This window comes from Stegastes partitus, unplaced genomic scaffold (assembly GCF_000690725.1).
Source record: "Stegastes partitus isolate 25-593 unplaced genomic scaffold, Stegastes_partitus-1.0.2 Scaffold814, whole genome shotgun sequence".
NCBI lineage: Eukaryota > Metazoa > Chordata > Actinopteri > Pomacentridae > Stegastes > Stegastes partitus.
Window position 1 is genome coordinate 89,794 of NW_007578545.1, and position 19,089 is coordinate 108,882.

The 19,089-nt window shown below is 37.8% G+C and overlaps 1 protein-coding gene across 1 annotated transcript in view; it reads left to right on the forward strand.

Annotated features, from left to right (window-relative positions):
- Positions 1 to 8,913, forward strand: part of pitpnab (phosphatidylinositol transfer protein, alpha b) — an 18,810-nt gene extending 9,897 nt beyond the window's left edge. The window contains exons 4-12 of the mRNA XM_008292488.1: positions 1,466 to 1,557; positions 2,373 to 2,380; positions 2,706 to 2,780; positions 3,265 to 3,348; positions 4,091 to 4,168; positions 5,425 to 5,535; positions 5,818 to 5,940; positions 7,708 to 7,790; positions 8,582 to 8,913. Coding sequence (XP_008290710.1) covers positions 1,466 to 1,557; positions 2,373 to 2,380; positions 2,706 to 2,780; positions 3,265 to 3,348; positions 4,091 to 4,168; positions 5,425 to 5,535; positions 5,818 to 5,940; positions 7,708 to 7,755 — 619 coding nt within the window. The 3' untranslated portion in view covers positions 7,756 to 7,790; positions 8,582 to 8,913. The remainder of the gene's footprint in view (positions 1 to 1,465; positions 1,558 to 2,372; positions 2,381 to 2,705; positions 2,781 to 3,264; positions 3,349 to 4,090; positions 4,169 to 5,424; positions 5,536 to 5,817; positions 5,941 to 7,707; positions 7,791 to 8,581) is intronic.
- Positions 8,914 to 19,089: the final 10,176 nt, after the last annotated feature.

The window sequence follows — 19,089 nt, forward strand, 5'->3', positions numbered from 1 at the left end:
TAAAGTCTTTTAACATTATTTAAATCTGTAAAAATAACATTATTTCACAGCTGTTTGCTGTCACCTGAAGGAAAAGTGGGTATATATAGTAAGGATTAAAAAACAGTAAATAATTCTTTTAACTCTTATTTTACAGATTTACAGATTTTTGTTTTGTTAAATTACATATAGAATCTATCTAGTAAAACTGCAATAATAATAAAAGTTTACATATTGACTGTAAAAAAAAAAAAACATGCCAAACTCTACATAATGTTTACTTCTAAAATCTTTTTTTTTTTTTAATAAGTAGTTATTTGTTCTTTTAAAATGTATGACCATAAAATTTCTTTAACTATATGTAAGTCTTTTAAAAAAAAAAAAAAATAAAAAAAAAAAAAAAAAAAAAAAAATAAAACAACAGATAACAGAAATTAGCAGGCAATGTAAAAAAAAAATAAAAAAAAAAAAATGCCACCACCACTGCAACAAGATTTTGTTTTTTGCAGCAGGACTTCGTTGTTAGTAGTGAGTGTTTGTTTTTTACAGTGAGAATAAATTTCTTTTCATTGTGAATTAGAAAGTGACCCCTTACTGAGAGACTGGTTTGCCCCCCAAGCAGTGAGCTGAGCATCGCTTTCCTAGAGAATGAAGAGAAGAGCTTCTTAGAAAGTTCACTTAGAAAGACTTTGTTCATTTCTCCCTGGAGGCCACATCTCTTGCCTCCTATCCATTCATACATTTTTTTCCTTCCTTGGTCTCTTATCGCATCACTTTAAAACCAGTCTAACTCTATTCAGTCTAGTGAGCTGACAACAACCACTACATCCTATAAAATGGCAAATATGCTATTTCATTTACCTACTAAGGATTAAATGAAAAGATTGATACCATTCTAATGTGTGTACAGCAGCTACACATGAATCTACCAACAGCAGCCAGACTAGCTTAGCTTAGCATAAAGACTAGATGCAGGGGAGGCCTGACTATGTCCAAGTTTATATAAAACTAAATCATCCTTGCAGCTCTGTGAGGATAAACCGTACTTAGCGGTGTTTTGAACTAAAGATTAACTCTAAAAGGCTAGCAAATCCACAATGACAGTGTGATAATGTTAAGCAGGTATAACATTTACAAGGTTCACCATAATTTACTGGAGTATTTCGGCCTCTTGCCCTGCTTCTAAATCACCTTTTTTTTCCAGCTTCATATTTATATGGCACAGTTTCTCATCAGATTAGGATTGAGAGGACTTGGTCAGGTTCAGGTTAAGTTTTAATGTGTCCTCAAGAACCCCAGCATCAAGACTGTCAAGATTAAAGTCAATCTAGGTTGCCTTTTTTTGAGCGACATTGCGTGCAGACCTTATCCCTGTAATCCACATTTACATAGTGTACACCACAGCCTTAATGTTGCTAAGTATGCTTTGTAACATACCGTTAAACTTCACATCGATTTGACCTCTCTTCACTCCTCTGTCCTGCAGTAAAGTGCCGTCGTTCGTCAGAATGTTGGCTCCAGCTTCGGCTCTCAATATCCACGAGAAAGCCTGGAACGCATACCCATACTGTCGCACAGGTAGTGTACACACAAACACAGATGTCGCACTAGCACACAAAATGCATGCAGTATGAAATATCAAACTTTCCGTACAAAGGGAATAATTGTTTTTGGCCACACAGAGTGAGTTCAGGTTTTATTAGTGACATAAACCTGAAGCTTGGGTTTCATAATATGACACCTTTTCAGACCTAAACTGTAGCCATACCTGACTTAGAGCTGTAGGAAATATGAAAATATTATTGATACGATTGGTGTGATGGGATGTTAAGGACATAATGCTGCTACACACCATCTTCCTCCATTTAATTCAAGAAAAATGCAATTCACTGAAAAAGCTTAAGGCCAAATATGCTGATCTGTCTAAGCACTTGTCGTCTTCTGAGTCTCTCCCTCACACACACACACACACACACACACACACACACACACACACACGCACACACTCTTTCTCCCTGTGTGTCTCCGGGCCTCTGTCACCTTGAAGGAGTAGTTGAATAATTTACTGTATGTCCAGTGAGAAGAGCAATGCAATCACTTGAGCCTTTTAGGCCGAGATCACACACACACACACACACACACACACACACACACACACACACACACAGCCAGCTGCCAGACAGCCATCTGTCATGCAAACACACACAGGACAGTCAACGGCACAACCTGAACGGACACTCACGATCCTCACCGACAAACACTGTGTGTGACAACTCCTCTTGACTCTGTGCATTGTCCAATACTGTAAATGCGATTGTCACATGCTCCTCAACTGCATTATTTTTGTATCTCTCTCTGCTTGCTCCTGCACTTTCTGTCATCTGGCTCTGCAGTTATCACTGTAAGTATTTTTCTTTTTTGTGTGCGCTTAGAAAAAACAACAAATGCATGTATGTTGACGCACAGGACACGCCAAACTCTGATGCACATACAGGGAGCAGGTGAACTGGAAAGCCGAGAAAGAAATTTGATCTATTTCAGTGACACAGCAGCAGCAGCAGGGATAAGTCAGACACCGTTACTCCGTGTATGTGTGCGTTTGTGTTGGTGTGTGAGAGCAGGCGACTGACCTGTGTTAATTATACTTTTATGGTGTTTCACTTGCTTACATGTTATTCTGTACTCGACCCTGTTCACTGAGAAGTACCTGTCTTTTCTCTCTGCAGAACGAGTATATGAAAGATAACTTCCTGATCAAGATTGAGACATGGCACAAACCTGACTTGGGACACCTTGAAAATGTAATTATTAAAGATGATAATGGGCTGTGGAACTCTATGCATGTCTATGTGAGCAGCCACAGGAACTGGAATTAGTTTGCACACATGCTCCTGTTTTTTTTTTGCCACTAATGGCTGTTTTTGAATCGTATCTCTCATCTGATCCGGTTTTTGTTTATAGTCTGTTTCCTCTACTGCTAGCTGTGTTTCCCTCTGCTTCTGACTGTTTGTCTCCTAATCAAAGGCTGTTCTAAAAATTCTTGAAACACAGAAACAATCCCCTCGTTATGGGCGCTCATGATTACTGAAGCAGTGCTCCTATGTATATATAAATAAATATGAACGTGCAAAATTGCCAAAAGAGGCTCCACTAATTACAAGAAGAATAGCATAACTTTCTACATTTTCACTTTCATCATGTAGGCTTTCAAAAGCATGTTGCCTCTGAGTCTGTGTGGTATTTTGGCTGCCTGCAGAGACTTATGTGGCTGTGGTTCTGTTTCAGGTACATGGTTTGGATGCAGAAACCTGGAAGAAGGTGGATGTAGTCTATATTGATATTGCAGACAGATGCCAAGTGGAGCCAAAGGTGAGTGAATGTTAACTTAACCTTGTGAACCCCTGTTTTTACTCATAATGGGCTCATTTTTAATGCAAGTCCTGCACCTCTATGGAAGCATCACACCCATGGTTTAATATAGAGAGAATTTAAACTTTACTTTCATGCAGTATACAAAAGTTGTAGTGCTATGAATCGAAACAATTGGGAAAAAAATGTCTTTGATTATTTATTTTGAAAAAAAAAAATGGAGTCAACATGCACAGGTTACCAACACTTTACATTCTGTAGATACTTTAGAATTTGTTTCCATTCTTATCTGTGTAAACACAGCCTGCAGTTCAACCTAGATCAGCAAAAAAAATCCCTGAATTTTAGTTACCCGACTGTCAGTCACAGCTTAGTCACTTGTGACCTCTTGGATTTTTTATTATTTTCTTTTTTATAAAATCTGATTTATGCAAAACGTTTATATTTGGCAAATTTTCAAACGAGACGTGTAGAATAAAAGCCTGAGTAAATGCATTTTAATGGAATATCAAGATGTTTGCTCGCAGATGAGTGGTTCAAGGACTTTTGGAAAGTTAAAAGACCAAAAAACTTCTAGCTCTGGTGAATGGTGTTTGTTTGTTGTTGTTTTTTTTTGTTTTCTTAGATAACAGGCTTTTCAAACACACTGGCGGAAGGCTAAAGATCCATATTGAGATGATTACAACAGCTCGTCATCTTGCTTTGTGTGTCACCTTATCTGGTTTTTATGGTCTCACTTCAGGACTACAAGCCAGAGGAGGATCCTTGCAAGTTCAAGTCAGTGAAGACAGGACGAGGACCTCTAGGACCCGACTGGAAGGTACAGCGTCTTGTTGAAACAGTGTCACACACAGGAGGCATAATAGCCTGATACACCAAGATCACCAACCACTTCACTAATAATTACCGATGTGGGAAGAAAAAAAAACATTATTCGCACTCCCACTTGTTGCTTAGCAACTATGATGTTCAGATAGTGTTCCCTGGTCAGTACAGGACAAACATTTTGTCATCATGTAGTCTGGGCCAACGATGCTCTTGAGGACACTGATGTCCTCTGTCAGTTTTCTTCAAATGTGTTGGTTTTATCCTTTGAGGCCTCAGAAGGAGTGACATGTTACAATAAAAAACAAAACTACATCTATAAAATATCCTCTTATTCAGACTTAGTAGATATCTTAGTATTTTTTTAACTCATTATATTAAAATTTAATTGTTTACATAAGTGTCTACATAAGTAGATTACAAAAAATAAAAAAGGATTTCTTATTTCCTTCCTAATTTAACCCTCTGAATCCGAAGCAGTGTTCTGGCACCGTTTTTTACTCACTGTGGGTTCATTTTACACTGCAATATAGAGTCCTGCACATCTATGGAAACAGCACAACCATGACTAGAAACTTTAAAATCAACTTAAAAATACAGTTCTGTACTTTTCCCCATATCTGTTCTGTGTAAACGCAGCCTGCAGTTCAGCTCAGTTCAGCTAAAAGTCCCTGAATTTCTATCACATGAATGTTTTTTTTTATAGTTGCATAGACAAGTGCAAAGTGTTTGCTTTTTAACATAACTTAGCTTTATTGGGGCTTTTAATCAAAACATGTTGAATAAAGTGATTTCAAATGGAAAAGCTTAAATTTAAGCTTAAACATTTTTGCCTAATGAAATTCTAGTTCTTAAACTTGGCATTAATACATTTATGATTGCAAGTTAAACCGTATGTGGGAGTCGGTTTTGTAAGCTTAAATTTGGATAATTTTTCTGACCGAAACAGCACAGGTAAGTAAGTCAAGGACTGTTGGAAGGCTGAACATTAGCCATTTCTTTTTATAATATCTGACTCCGATAAATGGTATAATTATGGTGATTTTGATGATGCAAGATTGTGGTTTTGTTTTTTGTGGTTTTGATTGTGGCCCAGAGTATTAATAGTGTGGAATGTGTAGAAAGAGCTTTAAAAATGTTTTTAGATAAGTTGTATTATTGGACTAATCAGCTGGACTCAAGAGCTAAGGGTACATTTATTTATCTTTTATTAAAATTCAAAAATTCCTGTGTGTGTATTTGTACCTGCAGAAGGAACTTCCTAATAAAAAAGACTGCCCACATATGTGTGCCTACAAACTGGTCACTGTCAAATTCAAGTGGTGGGGCCTGCAAAACAAAGTGGAGAACTTCATTCAAAAGGTTTGTTGACTTTGTGAAGTTTTTACTTACATTTGTTATGACATTCAGAAAGCCACAGGTCAAGGCCAGCTACTGAGGAGAATCTGTTGACAGCAAGAAATGTGTTTTTTGTGGACTACATGTCCGTTGTGTGTATGTGTTATAGTGTAATATGTGCTGCACCAGCCTATTGAGGATGAACAGAGTAAAGCAGGACAGAATTTTATATCTCTGATGCTAAAACATTCAGATTCCTTCAACCAGAATATGACTTTCTCGATTTTCTCCTTTGTCGCCTGACAGCAAGAGAAGCGTTTGTTCACTAATTTCCACCGTCAGCTGTTCTGCTGGATCGACAAGTGGATTGAATTGAACATGGAAGACATTCGTCGCATGGAGGAGGAGACACGTAGGGAGCTAGATGAGGTAAGTCCATTGTTGATGATTCTATACAGGTGAAACCAGACGTTTACAGACACTGTATAAAAAGACACAAATACATTTTTTTCCCTCAATGTCTGACATTAAATGTGACTAAACGTTTCCTGCTTTAGGTCAGTTAGGATTACCAAAATTATTTAGATTTAGTAAATACTAGAATGATGAGAGAGAAAAGTTTTTATGACTTTCTTCTAAGTCATAAGTTTACATGCATTTCCTTAGTATTTGGTAGCGTTGTCAAACGTTTTGGGTTTCCTTCCACAAGTTTCTCCCAATAGTTTGATGAATTCTGGTCCATCCCTCCTGGCAGAACTGGTGTAACTGAATCAGGTTTGTTGGCTGCCTTGCTCCACACACCTTTTCAGCTCTGCCCACAAATTTTCTACAGGATTGAGATCAGAGCTTTGTGATGACCACTCCAAAACACTGACTTTGTTGTCCTGAAGCCTCTTTGTAACTAATCTGGCGGTATGTTTAGGGTCATTTTCCATTTGAAGACCCATTTGTGCCCAAGCTTTAACTTCCTGGCTGATGTCTTGAGATGTTGCTTCAATATTTCCACATAATCTTCTTTCCTCATGATACCATCTATCTTGTGAAGTCCATCAGTCCCTCCTGCAGCACAACACCCCCACAACACGATGCTGCCACCCCCATATTTCACAGGTGGGATGGTGTTCTCAAGCTTGCAAGCTTCCTTCTTTTTCCTCGAAATGTAGCGATGGTCATTATGGCCAAACAGTTCAATTTTAGTTTCATCAGACAGCAGGACATATCTCCAGAAAGTAAGGTCTTTGTCCCTGTGTGCATTCAAAAACTGTAATCTGACTTTTTTATGTTGCTTTTGGAGAAATATCGTCTTCCTCTCTGAGTATCCTTTCAGCCCATGTCGGTACAGAACTCCTTTGACTGTGGATAATGACACTCTGACCAGCTTCAGCAGCATCTTCACAAGGTCTTCTGCTTTTGTTCTGGGGTTGATGCACACATTTCACACCAAAACACTTCATCTCTAGGACACAGAACCTGTCTCCTTCCTGAGCTGTATGATGGCTGGACATTCCCATGGTAATAATACTTGTGTATAATAGTTTAAATAGATGAACGTGGAACCTTCAGGCATCTGGATTTTGTACCCAAGAATGAACCAGACTTGTGGAGGTCCACAGTTCTCTTCCTGATATCTTGGCTGATTTCTTTAGATGTTCCCATGTTGTCACAAAAGGAAGCAGTGTGTTTGAGGTGTGCCTTAAAATACATTCACAGGTGTTCCTCCAATTAACTCAAATGTTGTTAATTATCTTATCAAAAGCTTCCAAAGCCATGACATCATCATCTGGGCTTTCCCAAATAGTCTGAAGGCACAGTAATCTTAGTGTATGTAAACTTCTGACTTTGAAGAAAAGAGTAAAAAAAAAAAAAGTTCTCTAAAAAATTCTCTCTCTTATTATTCTGGCGTTTAGCAAATAGAAATAATCTTGGTAATCCTAACTGACGTAAAACAGGAAAAGTTTAGTTTGATTTAATGACAGACAGTGAGAAAAAAAAAGGTTATATGTCTTTTTATGTGTTTTTCTACAGTGTATGTAAACTTCTGGTCTCAACTGTATATGGATCTGTTTATGAGTAGATGTAAACATATACTGAAACCAGACATCTGTAAGGACACACTCATTTCTGGATGATAATAATAGGATTTCAGAATCAGCTACAATATCCGTTTGTGTGACTTGTTTTTGCTGTGTTTGTCAGATGAGAGTGAAGGACCCAGTGAAAGGCATGGTGGCTCTAGAGGACTGAGGTTGTGTCAGACCGTGAATGCTGCTGCTCATCAGGTGAGAGGAATACAAGTGTTGCATTGTATTTCAGTCAAACATTATGTTCTGTACTTCGACTGTCCCGTAAGACACATTTTTTTAAAAACATCAGACTGATTTAGTTCCTGGAGCCAAGATAATGTCTTCACTGTGTTTGCTTTCTTCAGCCGGTGTTCCAGAAACCAAAAATATTACATTTACAGCAATATACAACACAGAACACAAGAAAGTTTGAATATTTGAAAGACTGGAAAGAGAGAGTTACTTTTATCAGTCACCAAATGTGGTGATAAATTGTTTAAGCACTAAGTTGATTTGACCAGTACCAGCATGGCAGATACTATTTAGGCCTTTTGACGAACCATAGAAAGTAGTTTTAAGTCAGCTAATAAGCACCAAAACATTACAAAGGATATGTTTGAGGTTATATAAGATGACACTCAGTACACATTTTGGTCAGAATCTACAACAGTTATACATTGTTACTGTAAAGTTTTTACAGGCTGCCTATTATGAGAATGATTATGATTATTATGATGATGATGATGATGATTATTATTATTATTATTATTATTGCAGATTATCCACATAAAGGCCAACTCTCCTTTAAGCTCTCTTTATTTTCCATCAGCTCCTGAAGAAAATATGCCACTTTTTAGTAGATTCTTAGCTATGATCATCACTTAGTTGCGAACTCTGTCTGGAGTTTAACTACATTTTCAAATGAAGCCACTAAATGAGCGTATAAATATGTAAAAGTGCTGCGACGCTGGATGTGTTCCCTACATGATCTCTGTCTCATCTTTCAGACCAGAATACCCAGACACCAGCGGATTCACATCCTCCTTTTGTCTCAACTGACACAACATCTGACCGGCCAGTCCAAAAACCCTCCTCCCGCAGTACAATCTGGTTTTCAGGGACCTGGACCCAGTAAAACTCCCAGTTTTCAGCTGATCTCCTTCACCCCCCCATCTTTCCTTCCTCGAGTCCCATCTGTCCTTAATTTATTTTTCTCCATCTAGTGAGCCCATCTTATTAACTGCTCTGAGGCCTCCAGTAGCAACATTATAGATCTCGTCAGTCAGTCCTCTCTTTCTCTCTCTAAATCGTTCTAAACTACAGAGAATAGTGGTATTTATCTCTGCAATTTAGGATTTATTTCTATTTAAGATATCCCAATGGTGTATATATACAGTATACAGTATATCGGGGAGCTGAATAATTGTATTGAAGTATATATATATATATAAATATATATAAACAGGGTTTTTAAAAATGATTCTGTAAGATTGTCTGTGGATGTTTATTTTTTCCAGACAAAGCTGTGTCTGTGTCTGCTCAGTGTTGCGTTTTGAGCCTGTAATTTTCTTTCTTTTTTTTTTTTTTTCCCTTTTTTGATTTGTCATAGTACCTCCTTCTCTCCATTTTTGTGTCAGGCTTTATGCAGTGTTTCCTTTTGTCGTTCAAATCAAGTTGCAAGTCTTCAAACCACAGCTGCAAGGTCCGAGAGTCGTCTCCGCTCCTGCTCCCGACCTAGACCAGATAGCGTTCTTTTTCTCGGTATCTTCCTCGATATGTTGAGGCATCCTTTAGCTTTTCTGCTGCTTTGTGAGTTTGTGTGTGCGCGCTTCTGTTTGTGTGTGTGTGTACATATATATATATGAGTGTGTGTGTGTGTGTGTGTGTGTGTGTGTTTCTGTAGCATTGTTAGGTCATCAAGGCCATATTTTACTTTTCAACTAATCGTTTCTACGCTCTTCGGTTTCATCAGGCTGTACAGACTGCTCAAAAGTGCGATAATGGAAGATCTCGTCTGAATAGAAATATACAGTAATGCATATACACAAATACAGAGAGAGAGAGATCGTCTACAAGGATACAGGTCAAATGTATCACACTGCAATGGAAACTTTTACTGTAGACAACTGGAACAGCCATAATTGAGTGTGGGACTGTCTTTTGTTTTCAGCCTGACAGTGACTTCATGAGTTCTTGCCCTGTCTCCCATTGTGTCATCTCCAGTGGATAAATGGTCTTATCCAGCAATAGCAATAACTATCATGACACGTTGGTCTCTCCGTTTATCATTTGCAAATCTATCTTACTCTTCAGTTCGTCCCCGAAACCAGTTTTAGCAAAAGCAGAGCTGAAAAGTCGCGAGCAGTTAAGTTGTTGAGTAACTATTTATTAAATGGCAGTTTTATCGTGTCCGTCTTTTGGATGAGGTGGTTTTCTCTCCTGCTGGAATCTGAAGCCTGTAATTTGTATTAGTGTGGTGTTTTGGTATATGCATGAGTGTACACGAGTGATATACAGTCGAGTGTGTCTTTTGCAGAGAGCTGATGCTAGCTGGGTAAGGAAGCGAGGAACAAATGAGGCTAGAGGAGTGATAACAGCAGGCACTCTCCTTCTTCCTCTTGTTAACGTCTGTTTGGCCTCTTCTTTTTTTTTTTTTTTTGGTCTTCGGTTACCTTTGTTTCCCATCTTCTGTTTACTTCACATCCTCCACGTATTTCAACAGTGTGAAAAACCTTCAAGAGCAAGCAACAGATAATGTCAAGAGGCCATAATAATATAAGTGGCCCACAATTAATATATTTAGATCATAACAGAAACTGCCATAAGAACAAGAAGATGATTATCAGGTTCATGTCTTGATTATTGCATATAAGATGTTAAGAGCAGACTTTTTGCACTAATAAGCTAATATTAATGACTGATAAATACACTAATAATTTTCTAAACCACAAAATAAAGTAAAAAATTATTTTATTTTTGGAAATGCATGTACACAGTTGACATCACTGTAGCGTAACCGTGCACACTAGCGTGGAATGTGGTTGAATGTTTAAAAGTAGAAGTATCCGTTCCACTGAAGGGCTTTCCATTGGCATGTATTAAATAAAAACTGCACTAAGCTCAGTTTTTCGATTTAAAATAAATATGCTATGGCTGGATATTGAAGTTAATTTATTTTTGTAGTATGTTACTGATCCGTCCCTACTACCGACTACTCTTGCTACGACAACAGCTCTGCAGCTGTGACGTTTTTATCTTCCAGGGCCCACTGAATTAGGATGCGTCATCACAATTTTGGTGATGAAACTCCTAAAAATGCAAATGTTTTCCGGCAGGTTTCCAGCAGTTACTTCCATTTGTTAATCTGAAGGTCTGTTCCGTTTCATTTATATACTAAGAGTCAGCAGGGACACATTGAATTTAACTGACATTATTTGACAGATAGTAGGAATAATCCTTCATACATGCACATATGTGGTCTGCTGATGCACAGTATCCAAGAATCCAAATTGAACACTATTTTATTGGCCAACAACATCTGCAACATTGAAAATCTACTTTATTCCATCTTTTGCCACTTTTTTTTTGTAACGTCTCTGTGTGTCAGATTAACTTGATAAGGCCATCATTGCAAACCATTTTCTGTTGCCTCCTCTTTGAAGTTAAAAACACTCGCCCTGGATGTCCGACCCCTCCACCTCTGTGTCCACGAAGCATCTCACTCAGTGTCTGTGATGGGGCTACCAACTGAATCATGGAGATTTGTGGATGTACTGTATGTATTTGACTTTGTAAATAGTAAATAAATTAATGTAGATGAACACATATATATAGATCAGACTGTCCTGCCAAACCTACAGCACACCCCTCTCGACACTCGATCCTCTTATTTCCATCGCTAAATGTTCGGCATTTACACAGACCACAGTGACCGAGTTGTGAGGAAATGTAGAGTTATAGCTGCTGAAATTTAGTGCTGATAAGACATTGTGAGGAGTATTGTCAGCTGTAGTCATTAAAAATGCATTCTTACATATTGTTAGAGATGATTTCGCTGCAGATTTTAGAATGCTCCGACAAAGTTGTTGTTGTGGTTTGTATCTGGAGGAGAGGAAAAAAATAATAAAAAATTAAAAGCGAAGCAAAAACCCTGTTCACTATCTCCTGTCCTCACGTTATTCCCTCAAAGGAACCACGTCTCATTGGCAGGACAGTGCATAAATATATATTTTTGTTCTGAATGTTGTTGTACCTCTGTTGTCAGTCTCTGAACTACACTCGCTTCTCTCACTGAAAAGGAACATATAACGGCAGCTTGGGTCAGTTCATTGATCCATAGGATTAGCTGATTTTTAGCCCTAAATGGAGCCTCGGTGCAAGTTAGATTTTTTGCCCTCCTGTGGTTAGCAATGGGGATCAAGGGGTGATTATTCTACATTTCGGAGCAGCTTCGACCGGGTGCTGGAGTGTCAGAGTTTATAGCTACTCAGAAAAAAAATAGTAATAAAATAAGCAAAGACAATTAAATGTGGTTGTTTGAAAACTGATACTGACAGTAGGTCCATTTTAAGAGTCTGAACATACAAACTTGTGAGAGAACATGGTTTAACAGAGACAATCTCATAGATACCTGTTGTTAGATTCCTCGATTTATAATCAGAGTATGAAACCAAATGATTCCATAATCCCAAACTGTTTTTAACTCGTTAAATCTCTCTCTCTCTCTCTCTCTATCTCTCTCTCTTACTTTCTCTCTCACTCCTGTTAACTTGTCTCCTGTTTTTCTTTCTTTTATTGTGAATTTGTGCCTTTTTGTCATCTTCTAATAACACTACTGTACATTGGAGACGTAAAGAAATGAATAAAAAGAAGCAAAGCAACTGTATTTAAGTTTGATATGAATGGTTTTTTTTTTAAAACACAAGAGCTATAAAGTTTTTTACCTATTTACAGTTGTGGCGAAAGGAAAAACAATATCGATGATTTATCGAAGGGGTTTTAGTGCATGAGTGCACTGTAGCAGCTTCAGGTGTCATTATGAGACCCGAGAGTTGGACATTTTGAAAACTGCGTTCCCATTTGTAGAAAATCTTTAAGAAGCGGATTTGGAAATATTGGAGGAAATAACTGTGTGGTTCCACATCTTTGTGTCCCAGCCGGTGGGGTTTTAGTTCACCAAGGAAGCACCAGAAGTACAACAACTTGGAAAAAAAAACTTTCTTTACACTGTAAAATAATATGAAATGTTGCAGCACTGTACCATTTTATATTATTTCACTGCATACTGTAGTTTTGTATGCATACTGTAATGAGCCTAACAAATGCTTCAAAGGCATTTAATTGATTTAAAAGAAGGGGATTTTACTAATTTATCAGTTGAGATTTTAAAAAAAACATCTATAAAGCAATTGGACATCAATTCAAAAAGGAAACGACACATCTACATTAAATAAATAAATTGATTAATGTACTCAATATTTTTATTTTTTTTTGATTATCAGAGGTTAATTAAAGCCACAAAATATGCAATTTCAATATTTGTCTTTCGTGCCCTAACTGGAGCTCTCAGAACACACACACAGCAGCAGACAGCATCCACAACACACATGTAAACACAAACACTGTAGGCAGGGTAAAATTAATCAGGCTTTGGATGGCAAAGATTACTTTAAATCCTGATTATGAGGCAGAAGAGGGGCCAGGACAGAGAGCCGCTACACATTTTGTGAGATGTTGATGAGACTCTGCTCAGTGTGTGGGTGTTCGAGAGGAAGTATTTAGAACTGCAAGCCTCTGTGAACTATTACGGTTATTTCACTTATGAGGAAAGAAATGTTTCAATCACAAAAAGTGTAAATCCTGCTTTTTAGAAGTTATTTTCAGTGTCTTCTGTCCAATGTTTTTCTTTTTGTTTAAACCAAAATAATGATAATTTTAAAAAATAGTTATTTTCTCTACAATGAAGATACAGTTATAGATGTTTATAGAATACATAGAATACAACCTATTTTTTAAAGACACATTTGTCAGTGTCATACAGATCATGAAGAAAAGGAGTCTGACTGTGTGCTTCTCTTTTAGAATAGTTTGTGGGAGTAATTTGACATTTTGGATTCCACTCTTGTCTATGTGACTTTAACTGAAAACACATCTGAAACTCAATTGTATTCTTTGTTTTTCTAATTCATACAAAGAGTTTGTGTGTTAAAGTATAAAAACACCAACTTGTTGTGTCTTTGATAGGCCCAGTGGTGTTTTCTTTTTTATGTAAGTGATGCAATGGATAATTTATCTCATTTTTGTTTGAATTTTGAAGACGTTAATAGGAATATTATTATTTTTCGATCTTCAAAAGAGCCAGACTTGCTGTTTCCCTCTCTACGAACAGCTACGCTAGACTATGCTAACAAGCGTTTGACTTTGGCTTCTTATTTTATCTTCTTTTCTAACTTTCAGTGAGAAAAAAAATAATCATATTTCAACAAGTAACACATCAACATGTCAAACTATTCCTTTTATGGATAAGGTCAACATACAAAACACTCAGTTATCTTTACAGATGTTTGATCCAAAATTAACAAATCGTTGTTCAATATTTAAATATTTTAATTGCAGGCACAAGAAATCAAATGCCTAAAATTAGAGCCTGACAGATACGGTGGTCAGACAATATTATTTGCCAATATTGGCCCATCACAGATTGGTTTGCACTGATGTTGTCCGATATGTTCTAATATAAAAAAAATTTTATTACACAATATAATGTGAAAAATTGTGCTAAAGGTAATTTAGAATTGGTGTCATTGTGTAGTTTGTCCAGCAGAGCAGCTCCAACTGAATTGTTTACACTATCAGCACTGTTTGCAGCACATGTAGCTGAGCAGACACTGGTGCAGAGTCAAGTGGTGTCGTCACGGTAAGTTGCTAACTAATTTGTGAACTACATTTCTCCCAAGTTAAAGTTTTATTTTAATAATGTTTCCTTTTTAACAGGACATAAACATACTGTGTGTATCTATGTAAAAGATTTTTTCACTTCCTGAAGATCGGCATCACATAATTACATTCAGAGCATTTTGTGTGATAAAAATAACACCTCACTGGCCAGAGTCATGACATTGAAATAGCACACACTAAAGCAGAGCACCTTACACATTCCATGCAGTTAAGAAAGCAAAGGATTATTTATGAACATACAATGAGGCTTTTAATGTAACAAATGCCATGCGTCATGCTGACATGCAACAAACAGACATGTTCATTCATGAACACTTTCTCTCCTGGTTGTTAACCAACCTGGGATAATAGCTTGATCCGATGTTACGCTTTAAGTCCAGCGTGGGTTGCTGAGTGAGGGACCTTGCACCCAGAAGGGGAGCAGCTGAAAGTGAGGGAACCGAAAAGAGAACAAAACAGTCAAACAACGGGACCTGCTGTGGGAAAACACATCCAGTCTCTTGACTCCCCTTTGGAGAACTTTATCATCTGTGCACAAGGAGTCTGCAGCTTTTTCCGGACACCACAAGACAGAAACACAGACAAAGGTAATGTTTTTGGAGTTTTTTCCTTTCGGCAGGTGCTTTAGCAGACAAAGAAAGCATTGTAATACAAAGATTTTTAATCAAATGTGCCAGAATCTGGAGTCACAAACCTTGCTGAATTTGACAGCTTATGCTCATATACAACAACTATCTTACACAAGTGCTTCATTTACTTTCAATTACTGTATTTTTCCTTTAGCAGATTTAAATCATAGTGTTTGAAGTTGTTGTTTTCTGGCTGTGTGCAGACTTAACAGTTCTCAAGGGCACAAAGAAGCCTGTATTCAAGACCAAACATTTACTTTCCAGTTAATACTTTAAGCATTAGGGCATTTCAGCACTATAAAAAGTGGGTGTGTTGGGGTTTTTTTGTTTTTGCATAAAGCGGTTATGTTTCAAGCTGTACTAATCAAAAGATCTATTTCTAATGGATTGGATGACTACGTATGATAAAAGAGTCTTGTAGTGATGTCGGCACAGAGAGAATTATCTGTACACTCTGCTGTTATCTTTAGCTCTATGACACATTTTAGTGTTTTTAAGTTTTGTGCTCAGTACCAAATAGCATACAGACAAGTCAGCAAAGAAGTGGTGACATATTTAGCAGCCAAACGGCCACAAGTTTCCCCCTGGAGATAGTGCAAACCCAATAAAAAAGAATTAAATTGTAATAGACAGAAATAGGGATTACATTTGTTAGGTGATTAGATTCCAAAAAAGGGGTTGACCGATTGTCGACCTAATTATAGGATCCTGTTTTCTTTTTTTCCTGATATTGGGATTATTATGTTTTCAAGAAATTTACAATAAAATAAATGCATTTTAAAAATACTTTGGCTCTGATGTAGCCACCTGTTTTTATCTGTAGTCCTTCAACAATTTCCCTGAGGTATCCGACCAAAGCGATCAATGAAGTTCTATCTAATCTAATCAATTGTCCCGCCCACAACACTGACTGACAAGTAATAGCCAATTAACACTTAAGGATAAATGTTAAAGTCTCTTTTAATAAAATATGTAAAACATGAACAAACAGATACTTCAACAAGAGTCATTCAAAATTTTGAAACCAAGGTTTTCATTTTAGCTGCAAATATTCTGTACATCAATTCAACATATTGCTATTCGTCTCCTAAAATAGACATCTGTATCTGCCCTGAATAACCCATATCAGTCGATCTCTACTCTAAATTAATGCTAAACTAGCCCCATCTCCACTGGAGGTCACTATCAGGATGTTAGCAATTACAAACATATTTGGAACTTGTAGTGCTGCCCCCCAGTGGCCAAAGAAAATAAATTTTGCAGGTGTAAGCTGGCACAATGTCCTCACAAATAACAAAACGGTGTGTATATGTGTGCCTTTATAAACTAGTCTGAAATGGCGAATACTGTTACTTCCTCATAATTTGCCACTAAGAGCACAACATGCATTTTGAAAAGGCCGCAAACAACTACAAGCTCCTTTTGTGGACAGCAAACCTGAATGAATCTGAAACGTTCCGTGTGTTATTAGCTCACTGTTTGTCAGATTTTTGTTGTCATTCTCTAAATAAGTTCACTGCAAATTGACACGGGAACATAAAAAGATAAAGTAAACATTATACACCAGCAAGTTTGGGTTAGATTATACAAAATATGTCCTGAAATACATCTCAAGTGCCCCTGTGCTCACATGTGATCTTCAGGGCACTGTCACTTTAACATGGCTGAAGCTAACCGTGATTAGACGTGATTACAAAGCCATTTCAGAAATGACTTTCAGGCATCCCTGTCAGGTTTGGCTTTGTCTATTTTGTTTATTTTTACTGGGCCATGGTGGGTGTATGCTCCCGGTAAACTGGCTATAATAAGGTCAAGCATTTGTGCCTGGTGTGTGTGTGTGTGTGTGAGAGAGAGAGAGAGAGAGAGAGGGAGACTGTGTGTGTGTGTGTGTGTGTGTGTGTGTGTGTGTGTGTGTGTGAGAGAGAGAGAGAGAGAGAGAGAGAGATCCCTTTTGTGTATAGTTTGTTCAAGCGTATGTGTGTGTTTATCCTACAGGGGAGAAAATGAGCACTGGAAGATTTCGCAGTGGTGGGAGAGACAAGTGCAGGTAAGAGCAGCAGCAGTATTCATACAACCCTCGTCTAGTAATGCATGAGTAAAGAGCAGAAAGGAACAAAGAGAGTGATGAATGTGCAAGAAAGCACAAAGTTCAGGTAGAAAAGTCCAGAAAAAGAAGGTGTAACAGTGTTTGGATTGCCTAATCTTTATAAGAAGCTTGCGGCTGCTGATTCTGAGTCGTTGCATGACTGTGTGATGAAATTAAATAGCCTCCTATTCATTATTTCTCACCAGTGAACTTCTTGGTTATCCACTTAACACTTCTTGCTTTGCTAAAGAATGTTCCCCTAAGTCTCTGCATGTGACACATGTTACATCAAGTGGCGGGGAGAAGTGGGACACCAACGATTAGCATTTTCATCTTTATATGTATTTTTTTATTCCCTTTTTAGTCTCTCTTTCTTCATAGTATCCACCAGAGTTATGCAAATACTAAAACATTTTGGACTTTCATGATTTATTGATTGAACTGTTAAGCAACTCACCAGATTATTAAACTAGTTAAAGTTATTATTTATTCATATGACTGTAGAGGTGTTTAAAAAGTCACATTAAATATATCAGATTAATATCCAGTGTTTTTCACATACACGCAGCTCTTCAAACAACAACCTGTGCAATCTTTATGGAATTTAATGTTGAGTTTCAATCAAGCACTAATGCTATAGTTCAAGGTCACTAAACTGTAAAAGCAAGTTAAAGCATAAGAAAGACTTGAGTTAACAATCATCTGACTATTTCTAATGTTTGTTAATTTTACAGAGAGACACATTTTCTAATACTGGCTACTTCATTCTGACATTTCTAAATCTGTAAATATCATCCAACCGCATTTATTGTTTTGAAACCTTTAAACCGTTGACGTATGAAGCTGTACTTGCTGATTGCTTCACGTAATGAGCTCCCAAATCCATTATGTAATTTGTCCAATATGAACTGTGCTGCAACACTTCCGCATAAGAATTATTTAAGGTTTGCTCTGGTGGAAAAAAAAAACCTTTAAATGTATGTGCCACAGCTTATAAAACTGCATTTATCCCCCACCACCACCTCTCTGTGGGTTTACAAAGATAACCTTTCACCTATATGAGGAGAGCCTGGATTGAGGCCAAAAGAAGCTAATGCTATTGTGTGCTGTTGTCCCTCAACTAATGCATGTGTGTAATTCCGGGGTTGCATGCATTGTTCCGTTGCACTCCGCTGATAGAGAGGGCGCTGGTAATAAACCTCTTAGGGATCTGAAGGGTTACCCAAGTCTTGCAACAATACTCGCAATGATGCAGGATCAGCCTCCGGTCCACCTCTTCCACTCTCTGCCACTACATTACGCTCACAGAGAGACTCACACTTTCACATGCCTGCCACCTGCCTGCGATTAAACTCCAAATCTCATTCACTCTCGCCTGCATTCCTGAGTCGACCCCTCCGTTTTGTCAGTCGCGTCTGACCACACAGGACTCGGCGAGAGAGAGAGGACCGCACCGGCACACTTCACCCTGAGTTTGGAGGACTTTAACCAGAAGCTATTTGAAGCACATGCGGAGAGATTTGACTAACAAGGATTCACTTCATATTACTTCCAGCATCGTGGGCAGAGCGAAGGCCTTTCTCATCAAATGGCTGCAACCAGCTGAACCAAAGAAATCTGAGGAGAAATCAAACCAAAGGCTTTTATTTCACTGGCTTCTGTTTGTTTACCCTTGCAGGATTGCATCTTTATTTTTTTTTTTGGTTTGAGTAGTTTTCTGACTGGCAAACTATCCAGACCTTTAGGACATACGGGTAGGAAAGTTGGCAGATCTTTTTGTGAACAAATCTGACCTTTAAAGATGGACCCTTTAACAGACAGCCCTCGCGTGCGCTCAGACAGC